The sequence below is a fragment of the Arabidopsis thaliana genome (genome assembly GCF_000001735.4).
Source record: "Arabidopsis thaliana chromosome 1 sequence".
Classification (NCBI taxonomy): Eukaryota; Viridiplantae; Streptophyta; class Magnoliopsida; order Brassicales; family Brassicaceae; genus Arabidopsis; species Arabidopsis thaliana.
Window position 1 is genome coordinate 4,413,096 of NC_003070.9, and position 13,521 is coordinate 4,426,616.

At 34.8% G+C, this 13,521-nt stretch overlaps 4 protein-coding genes across 4 annotated transcripts; 3 read left to right on the forward strand and 1 right to left on the reverse strand.

Annotated features, from left to right (window-relative positions):
• The first annotated feature begins 3,219 nt into the window (after positions 1 to 3,219).
• On the forward strand, positions 3,220 to 5,495 carry NRT2.5 (nitrate transporter2.5). The gene is made up of 3 exons (NM_101165.3): positions 3,220 to 3,996; positions 4,347 to 4,822; positions 4,897 to 5,495. Exons 1-3 carry the CDS (start codon positions 3,310 to 3,312, stop codon positions 5,240 to 5,242), a joined length of 1,509 nt encoding a protein of 502 aa, NP_172754.1. The 5' UTR covers positions 3,220 to 3,309; the 3' UTR covers positions 5,243 to 5,495.
• A 1,123-nt stretch (positions 5,496 to 6,618) lies between these two features.
• Positions 6,619 to 9,589, forward strand: RSH2 (root hair specific 2). The gene is made up of 8 exons (NM_101166.4): positions 6,619 to 7,119; positions 7,430 to 7,971; positions 8,072 to 8,158; positions 8,417 to 8,473; positions 8,563 to 8,801; positions 8,900 to 9,018; positions 9,117 to 9,203; positions 9,296 to 9,589. Exons 1-8 carry the CDS (start codon positions 6,754 to 6,756, stop codon positions 9,365 to 9,367), a joined length of 1,569 nt encoding a protein of 522 aa, NP_172755.1. The 5' UTR covers positions 6,619 to 6,753; the 3' UTR covers positions 9,368 to 9,589.
• A 22-nt stretch (positions 9,590 to 9,611) lies between these two features.
• Positions 9,612 to 10,060, reverse strand: AT1G12960 (Ribosomal protein L18e/L15 superfamily protein; the record flags this gene model as incomplete). The annotated part of the gene is made up of 3 exons (NM_101167.1): positions 9,612 to 9,740; positions 9,819 to 9,895; positions 9,952 to 10,060. The coding sequence occupies 3 exons, from the start codon at positions 10,058 to 10,060 to the stop codon at positions 9,612 to 9,614; spliced, it is 315 nt and encodes a 104-aa protein (NP_172756.1).
• Positions 10,061 to 10,444: 384 nt separating this feature from the next.
• Positions 10,445 to 12,841, forward strand: PIRL3 (plant intracellular ras group-related LRR 3). Its single transcript, NM_101168.2, has 3 exons — positions 10,445 to 11,222; positions 11,650 to 11,816; positions 11,901 to 12,841. Exons 1-3 carry the CDS (start codon positions 10,632 to 10,634, stop codon positions 12,535 to 12,537), a joined length of 1,395 nt encoding a protein of 464 aa, NP_563921.1. The 5' UTR covers positions 10,445 to 10,631; the 3' UTR covers positions 12,538 to 12,841.
• Positions 12,842 to 13,521: the final 680 nt, after the last annotated feature.

The following is a 13,521-nucleotide window of genomic DNA, read 5'->3' on the forward strand; positions in this document are numbered from 1 at the left end:
TAACTATTTAAATATTCTGGTGGTTTGTGTTTAATGAACGGTGGTTATAAATCTTATCAACAAGTTTTTGAACTTAAGCAAATAAAACCACTAATATAGAAATATATATATATATATATATATATATATATATGTGTGTTAAGAACTATATAGGAAAATATTATACGTTTTTTTCAGGGACTATACAACACACTTATCAGATTTCCATTTCACTCATTTGATCTATAACTTTGACATTAACATCTCACATTCTATTATAAAGTATTAACACTGTAATCTTCTTTTTTTTGCTGATTTATTTTAGGAGGTGGTCATATATCTCAACCTTTAGAAAATGTACTTTATATGTCAAATATAAAAATGAGTGTGTATCTATCAAAACGAATACAATTATATTATAATAGAAATAGTTACATAAATCATGGGTTTTAATAATATAACCGAAAGTATATAAATCATCATTATGATTAAATTTTAGTAGGTCTGCCATTATAAAATCGAAATTTATCTTAAATTTAGAACTCTTTCATTATAATTTTTAAAACTTCACACAGTTAATTGAATGTAAAAAAAGAAAATCTAAGACTAAATCACATCTAAAAGTTTTCATTTTTCAAGGAACATTTAACATAAAACGACTATTAATTGATATCATAAATTTTGTCTTTTCTATTTTGAAAATGTTACTTTATGCAATAGATAAACTTAATGTGTAAGCCATCGAAATCGATGAAAAAAAAATTCAAAAACAGGATTTTTTTGTTTTGAAAATCTTCCAAATCTCTATAAACATTATAAATAGCAAAAAAAAAAAGAGAAATATATATATATATATATATATATATATATATATATATGATTCAAAAGATTTTCAAAACAGAAAATATATCTTTTTCGAGTTTATCTCTTTCATCGAGTTCGATGACTATCAACTTAAACATTAAGTTTTTATCTAGTGCATATAGTGATATTTACATAAGAGAAAAACAAATTTTGTGGTATTAATAAATAGTCGGTTTATGTTAAATGTTCCTTAAAAAATAAGTTTTTAAATATAATTTCATCTTAGATTGTCTTTTTTACATTCAATTAAATGTGTGAGTTTTCAAAGATTACAGAAAAATAATCATAAAATCCAAGATGCGTTTTGAATTTTATAACCATGAAATACATATAAACCTATGAAAATTTAATCATAATGATACTCATACACTTTCAGTTATATCTTCAAAAATCATGATTAGTGTGTATAATTGTATTCATTTTGATGGATTCACAATTATTTGTATGTTTGACATACATAATATAAAATATATAAATTCCAAAAGGTTGATATCACCGTTTCCAAAAAATAAACAAGCAAAAAGACAGATTTACGTGATAATACTTCATAATAGGATGCGAGATGTTAGTTTCAAAGTTATAGATCAAATCAGTGAAATGAGATTTTGGTAAGTGTGTTATATAGTTCTTAAAAATCTGGAATCCCGTATCATCTTTTCTTATATAGTTCTTACATCTTAACATATATATTTGTTATTTCTATATTGGTGGTTTTATATTTGCTTGAGTTCATAAACTTCTTGATAAGATTCATAAACCGTCTTTGAAAACAAACCATCAAAATGGTCCCTCTTCTTGTTTCTTTGAAAAGATCATTTCATACAAGCGATATAGACAAAGCATTTAAGAAACAACAAGTTGAGAAGTTTTGTAACACGTACGTTGTTGTAACAAAAAAAAAAAAAAAAAAGAGTAAAGACTTTGCCAAAGTTTTCGAAGACTTTACCTTTGCCATGGTTAAGGAGCCCAAAACGAAGCAAGCAACTGATCCCCGAGTCTCAAGTATTGACTTCGAAAACAAATATTAATATATATAATACACATATATATATATATATATATATATATGTAAAGCATATTAATTGATATGTAAATAACTATTATAAGATTTTAAGAGTAAATAAATAGTATGCCAAAACAATAATTTGAATACTTATACTACTATTTTGAGTTTTTGATTTTCAATTAAACATTCAATGACAAAAACAAAAAGGGAACTAATTGAATTATTGCATCTTATGCATATACTATATTTCATAGATCCAACATTAAAATAAACTAACTGTTATTTTAGACCATTGTTTTCTTTAAAATAATTGTTGCTTTTTGCCCACAGAAATTAATAATGTGTTGTTTTAGGATTTTAGTGTAAATTCTGATAAATAATGTCTAAACTTTCTCTATATAAATTAATGAAAATATGAAATAAATTTTTTCTTCTTAATTCGCTTGAAAATAAAAAAAAATGACATGAATATGGAAAACATCATTGTGAATTTTTTTGTTAGTTAGTCAGTTAAAGTAAAGATTATGGAAGTTTTGTTTTGGTAAACTTACAAAAACAAATATTAATTGTAACAAAAATTGATTTCAAACTCTCTCTCTTTCTCATTTATATAACTTTATTTTTCACAAATCACAATGCACAACTCAAAAAAATTAGAATGTTTAAAGTAGATAATGCAAACAAAAAACTCTCAAATCGATTTGATATTAATTAAATGAATCTCTTGATCTTCAAATTGAGTTACAATCTAACCTTTTCTATTTAGATAAAATGTGAAAATTTATTTTAGAACTTATACTGAACACAGAGACGTAACGAAGAGAAACAGAAAACTAAAAAATATGTTGTAAATACGACAAAAGACTATAAAAGTTAATGACATTCACGAAATTTACACGTTCTAATGGTCGATGACACAAGGAAACTTTCAATGTTGCCACAAGTGAATTGAGATCTCAAGTCAGCCTCCAATACTTCTGAAAGAGCGGTGCTAACCCTCTTAATACAAAATTTATATATCTAAACAAAACACCGTACTAAACCAAACAATCTTAGATTCAATCGCGGTGCTTACAATCTAACTTAGTTATAACAAAATTTATATATCTAAACGAAAACTAAACACCACATTAAACTCAACCATCTTAGATTCAATCAAAACCAAGATTTAATATATTTTATTTTTCATCTAGAAAGAAAAACCAGAAAACCTTTATGTAATGATTCAAGTTTTTTTTTATACCATCACACTAAAAATAAAAAGATAGCATTCAAAATCCAAAAATAAATAAATATTAAAATGATTACATCAACGCTTCACAAGAACATAAATCCATGAAAATGTCACAGCTTTAACACTCTCCTTCTCTATAAATACTCATAACCTCAAACCTGAGATTCCTCATTCCTTAAACCCCTAAACCTCCAAAATTCTCTGAACCTTCACAAAGATCACAAAAATGGAGGTCGAAGGCAAAGGAGGAGAAGCTGGAACCACCACCACAACCGCACCTCGGAGGTTCGCACTTCCGGTGGACGCGGAGAACAAAGCAACAACTTTCCGACTATTCTCAGTCGCTAAACCTCACATGAGAGCTTTCCATCTCTCATGGTTTCAATTCTTTTGCTGCTTCGTCTCCACTTTCGCAGCTCCGCCTCTCCTCCCTGTTATCCGTGAAAATCTTAACCTCACCGCCACCGACATCGGAAACGCCGGAATAGCCTCTGTCTCCGGCGCTGTTTTCGCTCGTATCGTCATGGGCACGGCATGTGATCTTTTCGGTCCACGTCTAGCCTCCGCCGCTTTGACGCTCTCCACCGCTCCCGCCGTCTATTTCACCGCCGGGATAAAGTCTCCGATCGGGTTTATCATGGTGAGATTCTTCGCCGGATTCTCTCTCGCCACTTTCGTCTCGACTCAGTTCTGGATGAGCTCCATGTTCTCTGGACCCGTCGTGGGTTCGGCTAACGGAATCGCCGCCGGGTGGGGTAACCTCGGAGGAGGCGCGACGCAGCTGATCATGCCCATCGTGTTCTCGTTGATTCGTAATATGGGAGCCACCAAGTTCACCGCGTGGAGGATCGCTTTTTTCATCCCCGGTCTCTTTCAGACTCTCTCTGCTTTCGCCGTTCTCTTGTTCGGTCAGGTAACAAACCAATCACACTCACCGGTTCAGTTATTTTGGTTTTTTCAACTAATCCGGTTTTGAGAATTTATCACCAAGTTATTTTTTGTTTTGGTTAAATTTACTTTCTTTGTATAGTCAGTTTATCCTGTTCTATATAAATGATTAAACCGATTCGTTTAGGTGCAAACCCGGTTTATTGATACCGGTTTGGGTCGTCTAGTAGAGTCTTTAGTCGGTTAATCATGGTCGAGTTTCAGTGGATATGGACAATAACTGTTTAATCATCTAAGTTGTGTCTATTACAAGGAATAGTAAAAGGATACATTTGTTTTGTCTTATGTTTGCTATATGTTTTTGGAAATGAGTAGGATCTTCCTGATGGAGATTATTGGGCGATGCATAAATCTGGAGAGAGGGAGAAAGATGATGTGGGGAAAGTGATATCTAATGGAATCAAAAACTATAGGGGATGGATAACAGCATTAGCATATGGCTATTGTTTTGGAGTAGAGCTTACCATTGACAACATCATCGCAGAATATTTCTTCGATAGATTCCATTTAAAGCTCCAGACAGCAGGGATTATAGCAGCGAGTTTTGGACTAGCCAATTTTTTCGCTAGACCTGGAGGAGGAATTTTCTCTGATTTTATGTCGAGACGGTTTGGGATGAGAGGAAGGTTGTGGGCTTGGTGGATTGTGCAAACATCAGGAGGTGTATTATGCGCATGTCTTGGCCAGATTTCTTCCTTGACAGTGTCTATAATTGTTATGCTTGTCTTCTCTGTATTCGTCCAAGCCGCTTGTGGACTTACCTTTGGCGTTGTTCCCTTTATTTCTAGAAGGTAACATACATTTTGGTATTGAGTTGCTTGATTGGTTATTCAACATTTTTGCTTACAAAAGTTTGTTTATGCAGATCTCTTGGGGTGGTATCGGGAATGACTGGTGCGGGAGGCAATGTAGGCGCGGTCTTAACACAGTTGATATTCTTCAAAGGATCGACATACACGAGAGAGACGGGTATAACTCTAATGGGGGTAATGTCAATCGCATGTTCATTACCAATATGCTTGATTTACTTTCCGCAATGGGGAGGTATGTTTTGTGGACCCTCTTCCAAAAAAGTAACTGAAGAAGACTATTATCTCGCCGAATGGAACGATGAAGAGAAAGAAAAGAACTTACATATCGGAAGCCAAAAATTTGCGGAAACCAGCATTAGCGAAAGAGGTCGAGCCACAACGACTCATCCCCAAACTTGATAAATTCATGGTGTTTTTTTTGTTTATATGTATCGACTGTTGACTATGTTTTTGTCTTCTTCTCTTTTGTTTTTCTTAAGAGTTTTCAAGAACTCAATTTCTTGATTTTATTTATAATTGTGTGATAAGTTGTGTATGTTATGTAAAACCTACTACTGGTTACTGCTTTCTTTGTAATGGAAGGCTTTTGTAAATGTTTGTTCATCATGGAATGAACAAACGTATTTTCATTTAGTATACATATTTTGTTTTTTAGTTATCTTTTGTTGATCGTGATAATAATGATTTGACCACAAGAATACAAACCAGTAGATTCATAATTTATTATACACTGTTAGTCTGTTAACCTTGTAAACCAAAAACGTTTCGATATTCATATGCTCTTTTACATCAAACACTCGGTTATTTGTTTTATCCAAATAACTATGACAATTACATAGTTACTAATTGGTACTTTATTTCATTATCAGATATTAACTGAGTTGAAAACAAAATTAGATAGCAGTTGAATTAAACTTTCTATTAGTATTACATCATTAAGTGTTTTTAGGTGACCAAAAAAAACAACAATTACATTCTTCCCACTTTACAAATACTTTTAAAACAAAACAGCTTGTCTTTTATGTCAAAGTTCATTGAAAGATGAACTTACTTTGGTATATTACAGATACCATGAAACCTTAAAATCTTCAATAGATCACATCTTTTTAGCCCAACATCTTTATTTTATTTACTTTTGGGCATATTTAGCCCAACATCTTTGGCAGGGAAGAAAAACTTTGTAATCTTCTCGCTATGCCATTGGGCTAGAAAGGCCATTATGGGCCTATTCTTATTTCATTATGTCTCTAGTGGGCCTACTACTGTCTTTACTATCTTGGCCAATTAGAATAAAATCTTTATTGTATGTTTCCCAATCTACCACATTGTCACAAACACTCACAATAATTGCTCCGCACGTAGCAAGAAGTAGGCCATATGGAGTCCACGACACAAAGATTTGAATGGTCAAAGATATATAACAAAACAAAAGAAATAAAAGAGTTGTCGCATGTTCTTATATAAACGATTTATATATTATAACTGCATTTTACATTATTGTATTGTTTAGCCGAGTCGTGCGAATGGAATATCAAATCGTCATCCTTTTGATTTTGAATGACAATTATACAGTAATGGAGACACACACACAAACATATAAACTATTAAATTCTACTGTGAAACGCTAAGTCAATAAGATTAACTGGTGTAAAGCTGTCTGATTAACAAAAACTTAAGTGTGAAAGCTGTCTTTTACCACTCTTCCAAACACTCGTAAGTCGTACCAAATCTAGTTCTTTATTTATTTTTTAATCGTTCTCTATATTATATAAAAGAGAAAATAAAACTATTAACTTCTATATAATTCATAAACCATTGATTCCTAAAGATTACAAAATCATTGATCTCCTTCTTCTTCTTTAACTTTAAGCACTCTCTTTCTCTCTTTCTCTTTCTCTTGTCGTCGGAGAATGGAGAAAGATAATGACTTCAAGGATCCGTTTCTGGCGTCAACTGAGGAGGAGGAGCTCGACCCGGCGACCCAAAAAGCATTGATGGAGTATCTTGGAGTCGGAAGCAGAGCATCTTCTCTTGTCTCCTTCTCCTCTACCGCCGTCGATATCCCTCCAATCTCCGGTGTCGGAGACTTTGTCAGAGAGTTTAGAATCGAGTCTAGAAAGCTATGGAAACTAGCTGGCCCTGCCATTTTTACAACGATGAGCCAATACTCTCTCGGAGCCGTCACTCAAGTTTTCGCCGGACATATTAGCACTCTTGCTCTTGCCGCCGTCTCCATTGAGAACTCCGTCATCGCCGGCTTTTCATTTGGTATCATGGTACGTTTTACATTGATATGTCTCCCCTGATCACATTTTTCCCTTTCTGTTATGGAACGTATACATTTAACAAATCTTTTGCATCTCTTTATAGACTAAAATAAATGATTTATTATACTTTCAAATCATTTTTCACACCAAATTCAAAGTATTAAGAATCTACAATCGATCAACTTTAATCTTTTTATATAACAACCTATATATATCATTTTGTTGTATATTTGCCATACTATAAAACTAGTTTAATATGATTTTGGTAGTTTGTATGCAAATTTCTTACGGCTATTATTTGTATGTATGGTGCCTTTAGCTTGGAATGGGAAGTGCGTTGGAAACGCTATGCGGACAAGCGTTTGGAGCAGGGAAAGTATCAATGCTTGGCGTTTACTTACAACGCTCGTGGGTTATTCTAAGCGTAACCGCTCTCTTCCTTTCTCTAATCTATATCTTCGCGGCTCCAATCCTGACCTTTATAGGCCAAACCGCTGCAATCTCGGCCATGGCAGGGATTTTCTCCATTTACATGATCCCACAAATCTTTGCCTACGCTATCAACTTCCCAACGGCGAAGTTTTTGCAATCACAAAGCAAGATCATGGTCATGGCTGGAATATCCGGTGTGGTTCTTGTGATCCATAGTTTCTTCACGTGGCTAGTCATGTCTAGGTTACACTGGGGACTTCCTGGTTTAGCTTTAGTGCTTAACACGTCGTGGTGGGTCATCGTTGTTGCACAACTTGTGTATATCTTTAATTGTACGTGTGGAGAGGCTTGGTCTGGATTTACGTGGGAGGCTTTTCACAATTTGTGGGGGTTTGTTAAATTGTCTTTGGCTTCTGCTGCCATGCTCTGGTGAGTGCAAACCTTTTTTCTCTTCCAATTATTTTGGTCCGATTTGATCCAACCCCATTAATGAATTCATATTTTAAATACAATTTATTTACTTTTGTAGTTTGGAGATTTGGTATTTTATGGCACTCGTATTATTTGCTGGATATTTGAAGAATGCTGAAGTCTCCGTAGCTGCACTCTCCATATGGTAAAATTTGTTATATCTCTTAAACTAATTAACATCTTTACAACATTTAAGGTTTACATGATTTGTTATTTGATTCATTTATTTATTATCAGAGAGATTCTCTGAATAAAGACTAGACCCAACGTGCGTAGTAGTCTCTTGTTTTGTTTAATAATCAATGTCCTTAATGTATTAAGAATTCAAAATTTTGAATACTTCCACTGCAAAGAAATTTCTAATGATTTGTTTTCCTTAATTAATGGTGTGTGGAATATGAAGCATGAACATTTTGGGATGGGCAGCTATGGTTGCGTTTGGGACAAACGCAGCAGTAAGGTAAATTCTAGCGTGTGAAATAAAACTAACTCTTTACAAATTCTACACATCTAACAAGTGCCAAGCTAATAATACATTTTTGTTGGCAGTGTGAGAGTGTCAAATGAGCTAGGAGCTAGCCACCCAAGAACGGCCAAGTTTTCTCTAGTTGTGGCTGTGATATTGTCGACAGCAATTGGGATGTTTATAGCAGCCGGCCTACTCTTCTTCCGCAATGAGTACCCGGTTTTGTTTGTGGAAGATGAAGAAGTTAGAAATGTGGTTAGAGAACTCACGCCAATGCTTGCCTTTTGCATTGTCATCAACAATGTTCAACCTGTATTGTCTGGTAATATTTGTTTAGTGGACTCCAATAGTCCAATATAATATGGTTGTACATAACGTAAACCGAATGTATATGAGATTATGATAAATTTGATAACGCAGGAGTGGCTGTGGGAGCGGGATGGCAAGCAGTTGTAGCGTATGTGAACATAGCATGCTACTACTTGTTCGGAGTCCCATTTGGTCTATTATTGGGATTTAAGCTTGAATATGGAGTAATGGTAATGAAATTCACATCCTTTTATCTAAAAGTAAAACCTTTATCAAGGAAAGACGAAAGACCGGGGTTTTTGATGTTTTGGAAACCTATTTTGATCAGGGAATTTGGTGGGGGATGGTGACGGGAACTTTTGTTCAATCGATAGTCCTGACTTGGATGATCTGCAAAACCAATTGGGAGAAAGAGGTAAGAAACCAAAACACTTTAAGACCGAATAGTCACGACCTCGCTCACCGAGTTTATTGTTCTAATCTTTTGAATGATATATATATTTGTAGGCTTCAATGGCAGAGGAAAGGATAAAAGAATGGGGAGGAGTACCTGCAGAGAAAGAGACTCTTTTGAACTAGAAAGAGTTATTACTTCAAGACATATTGATGAGTCTTTCAGATCACATTTTTGTATACGAACCTTAAAAGCAAAATTTGGTTCTCTCTTTCTAAAAAATCTGTAACTTGTTATGTCATCAAACGCTGACAAGATATGTTATAACGCTGATAATTATCTATAAACAATTTGACTTTTGAGAATTGGGGTCTTAATGAAAAGTTACCAAATCATTTAGAATAATACTACTCGCTTGTCAGAAGTTGCTTAGTATAGTAGAAACGTGAGGACAACAGCACTACCAGCTTCCTTAATCTTCTTTTCATCTGTATTCGACACAAGCTTAGCCTTGACAACAACAGGTTTATTCTCCGGCAAGAAACCTTTCCCTAAAACCTTAAAATATCCAAATTGAGTAACATCAATCATAGACACATAGTGTTTCGTTGCTTAGTCCATAACGTCCTGAGGAACCATCGACCAAAGCTTGTCAAGATTGACGATCTGGCAGTAAAACTTGTTCCTGAGCTTGTGGAAATACCTCATACCAACTTTAACAAAATATCCAGGATGATACTTGTCGAAGAGGATACGGTGTGATGCATACCACCGGCGTTACCACGACTTCCGGGAAGCTTACGGTGCTTTCCAAAACGACCATGTCCAACAGATACGTGTTCTCTAAGATTTCTTGTCTTCTTCCTGCTAGTCGTCATTTCTCACCGATTGAAATTAGGGTTTCACAAGAAAAAATGGGTATTAAGGTTTATATGTTTTTACGCGGCAAGTAATAATGGGCTTATCATTGGGCCTTAAGAGCGAGAAGAGCCAGAAGAATCCGGTTCCGATTTTTTAGTCAAACCAAATAAAGCCGAAATTAAATTCTGCTGGATTTGGTTTGAAAATTCGTTATTTTAACAGGAAATAAAAACGGTCTAATAAGAATAAAAATCTATTCGAAAAATAAGAACAATTTTTATAAAATAAAATAAAAAAATATATTTAGAAAGTGTTATCTTAGGAAAACTATTCGAAAAAAATATTTAATCAATCATTATCTCTGCCTGATTTTATATGATTTTCACTTTTCTATAAATATTTGACATTTCATTGTAATTATCCAATTGTTCATCACATTAATTGTTTACAAAATATTTCTTACCCTTTTTATAGATAATGAGAATGATCTAGTTTTGTTGTAATTTCGTTTCTTTCCTTCTTCACTCGTTAAATTTTCGTTTAATCAGACATCGATCTCAAAAGCTCTCATCTTCAATCTCATTGAGAATGGATCATGATCTCGAGATCTTCCCTTTACTCTCCTACGTCCTCCACCATTCCGATCCCGCTTCTCACGCGCCACCGTCTCTAGCGATTCAGCAATCTCTTGCGAATCGTTATCCCCTTCTCACCAATCCTTATGTAATCTCCTCGTTGATTGAATCAATTCCCAGTACAATCACGCAGACCCTTTTCGTATTTGGCTCTCTTGGGCCACGACCTGATCCTTTAGCTGTCTCTTCTGCTCGGTCTAAGATCCGAGAGATCAAAGAGAATGATTCTTTATCGCCGGAAGATGCGGCTAAGGAAGAGCAGGTTTACGCTGCGGTTGTGAGTTTAGAGGAAGTTCATGAAGGATATGAGAAGCAGTTAAGAGATTTGGAGGAGGAGATTGGTAGGGTTTATGCTTCGGCGGTTGAATCATTGAGCGGTGGTGATGAAGTGAATGAGGAGGTTTTAGCGGTGATTAAAGACGCTGAAGATGGTGGAGTCGTTGAAAGGATTGATCTTTCTGATCATGAGCTTAAGCTTCTTCCTGATGCTTTAGGGAAAATCGTCGGTTTGGTTTCACTGAATGTCTCTCGTAACAATCTCAGGGTAAATTCACTTTAGAATTTGAATCAGCTCCACATGAATGTTCGTGTTACAGTTTTAAAATTTGAATCAGCTCCACATGAATGTTCGTGTTAAAGAATACTCTCGATTATAGTTTCACAGACCTCATAAATCTCAACGAGTTCTCTGATTAGTAGAGGTTGTGAAAAAGCACGAAACTAAGTTATGGAATTTGGAATGTGTGAGTATTATGTAGACTGGCTTTAGACTATGGAATCGATGATCATCTTTAGAGTTGCATGATGACTCATGATTTTGGTGATCCATTTGTTTGTCTTTCAAGACTTTAGAAATCTGTGAATGTTTTTTCTTTTAGTGATTAGTAATCAGCTGTTGTGAACATTGAGTTAAACATGAGGAGATCTTGATCGGATTCATTGAGTTAAGCTGTTTTTTTGTTCTTTTGCAGTTTCTACCTGATACAATCTCAGGACTTGAGAAACTGGAGGAGCTAGATTTATCTTCAAACCGTCTCGTGTTTCTTCCCGACTCTATTGGACTGTTACTTAATTTGAGGATCTTAAATGTGACGGGGAACAAGCTAACTTTACTCCCAGAAAGCATTGCGCAATGCAGGTTTTGTGCTTTTACGTTTGTTCATCTTTCGTTTCAGCTTAGCCTATTACCTAATTCTGAAGAGAGATATGTTCTTGTGATTAGGTCACTGGTAGAGTTAGATGCCAGCTTCAACAACTTGACTTCTTTGCCTGCAAACTTCGGATACGGATTACTCAATCTCGAAAGGCTATCGATCCAGCTGAACAAAATCCGTTTCTTCCCCAATTCCATATGTGAGATGCGTTCTCTAAGGTATCTCGACGCACACATGAACGAAATCCACGGCCTTCCAATCGCTATAGGGAGACTCACAAACCTTGAAGTCATGAACTTGAGCAGCAACTTCAGCGACTTGATTGAACTTCCTGACACAATCTCTGATTTAGCTAACTTGAGGGAGCTAGATCTCAGCAACAACCAGATCAGAGTCTTGCCTGACTCGTTTTTCAGGCTGGAGAAGCTGGAGAAACTGAACTTGGACCAGAACCCTTTGGAGTATCCCCCACAAGAGATGGTTAACCAAAGCGCTGAAGCAGTTCGAGAGTTCATGAGGAAGAGGTGGGAAGAGATGGTGGAGGAAGAGCAATTGAGGAGTGTGATTGAAGCTGAGAAGCAACAAGGAGGAGCAACAGGTTGGCTCTCATGGGGGAGCTCCATTGTTACTAGCCTTTTCTCTGGAGGTACTCATGGTGGTGCAGCTAAGAAGCCTAAAAACTCATTTTTGGATGAACAGCTCTGATTTTTTTTTTTTTGGCTTTACTATATCTAGCTAGCTTTGACGTTTTTTAGAAAAAGAAAAAAATCCGGAGTTTGGACGTTTGACTTGACTGTATTTCAATGGGCCTTTAATAACCCTTCTGAGGCCCATCTTGGGGTTATGTTTGGGTAACATTATTAATGAGCCTCTTATGTGCCTTACTGCCTTAGCCTTACGTAAGGTTTTTTTAGCTGATTTATGAATATTTTACAAAGAAAAAGATGTAACATGAGAGGAAAGGCCTTTGTGAAAAACTTTTTTCCATCAACTTTATGTGTATAGCCCAATCAAATTTCGGGTAATTATATAACTACAAGGAAAAAAATGAAAAAAGTCACAAAATAACTAATAAAATATCTTATCTGTATACATTTTGACAAAATAGTGTAACTAAGTCATTGAATGTTCTCATTACACCAAATCCATATCCATCCATGTTGTTAAACCATGGTGGTTTTGGTCTTTACAAGTTTGTCAAATTGAACTTTAATTTTTTCCAACCAAACAAATTTGAATACATATATAACATTTAAAAAATTATAGAGCATATAAGTTTAAGAAAATAATTAAATTTATTCCAACGACACTTGTGGGACAAAAGCTGTTGAAGAACATCTAGTTACAGAAAAAAGGAATGATGGATCTTGGGACTAGGGTTTCTACATTAATGCACCAATAATATATAATAATATTAAGAGTAATAGTAATAAAAGAGTAGTCATTTATTATCTGCCAGTTTCTTGTTTGCTAATGGTTTAATGGGCGTACAATGTATATGCATACATATGAATCTGACCCTAAGGTATTAGAGGTAGAGAGATTAGGAGACAATTTGATCAGAGCCAAAAAGTACTACTGATCTTACTCTAGTTTGGCAGATCATTTTGCTCCTCTTCTCTTTCTATTATTTTTCCTAATCTGAATTATTGTACACTTTTAATAGATGTTTCTTTTATTATTATTGTT

What these genes read in the sequence shown, in the direction of transcription:
- RSH2 (NM_101166.4), top strand. Translation starts at nt 6,754, where the DNA reads ATGGAGAAAGATAATGACTTCAAGGATCCGTTTCTGGCGTCAACTGAG. An exon ending in GCTTCTGCTGCCATGCTCTG is followed by an intron (nt 7,972 to 8,071) that starts GTGAGTGCAAAC and finishes TTACTTTTGTAG; the next exon opens with TTTGGAGATTTGGTATTTTA. An exon ending in GGGACAAACGCAGCAGTAAG is followed by an intron (nt 8,474 to 8,562) that starts GTAAATTCTAGC and finishes TTTTGTTGGCAG; the next exon opens with TGTGAGAGTGTCAAATGAGC.
- PIRL3 (NM_101168.2), top strand. Translation starts at nt 10,632, where the DNA reads ATGGATCATGATCTCGAGATCTTCCCTTTACTCTCCTACGTCCTCCAC. An exon ending in TCTCTCGTAACAATCTCAGG is followed by an intron (nt 11,223 to 11,649) that starts GTAAATTCACTT and finishes GTTCTTTTGCAG; the next exon opens with TTTCTACCTGATACAATCTC. An exon ending in GAAAGCATTGCGCAATGCAG is followed by an intron (nt 11,817 to 11,900) that starts GTTTTGTGCTTT and finishes TCTTGTGATTAG; the next exon opens with GTCACTGGTAGAGTTAGATG.
- NRT2.5 (NM_101165.3), top strand. Translation starts at nt 3,310, where the DNA reads ATGGAGGTCGAAGGCAAAGGAGGAGAAGCTGGAACCACCACCACAACC. An exon ending in CCGTTCTCTTGTTCGGTCAG is followed by an intron (nt 3,997 to 4,346) that starts GTAACAAACCAA and finishes GGAAATGAGTAG; the next exon opens with GATCTTCCTGATGGAGATTA. An exon ending in GTTCCCTTTATTTCTAGAAG is followed by an intron (nt 4,823 to 4,896) that starts GTAACATACATT and finishes TTGTTTATGCAG; the next exon opens with ATCTCTTGGGGTGGTATCGG.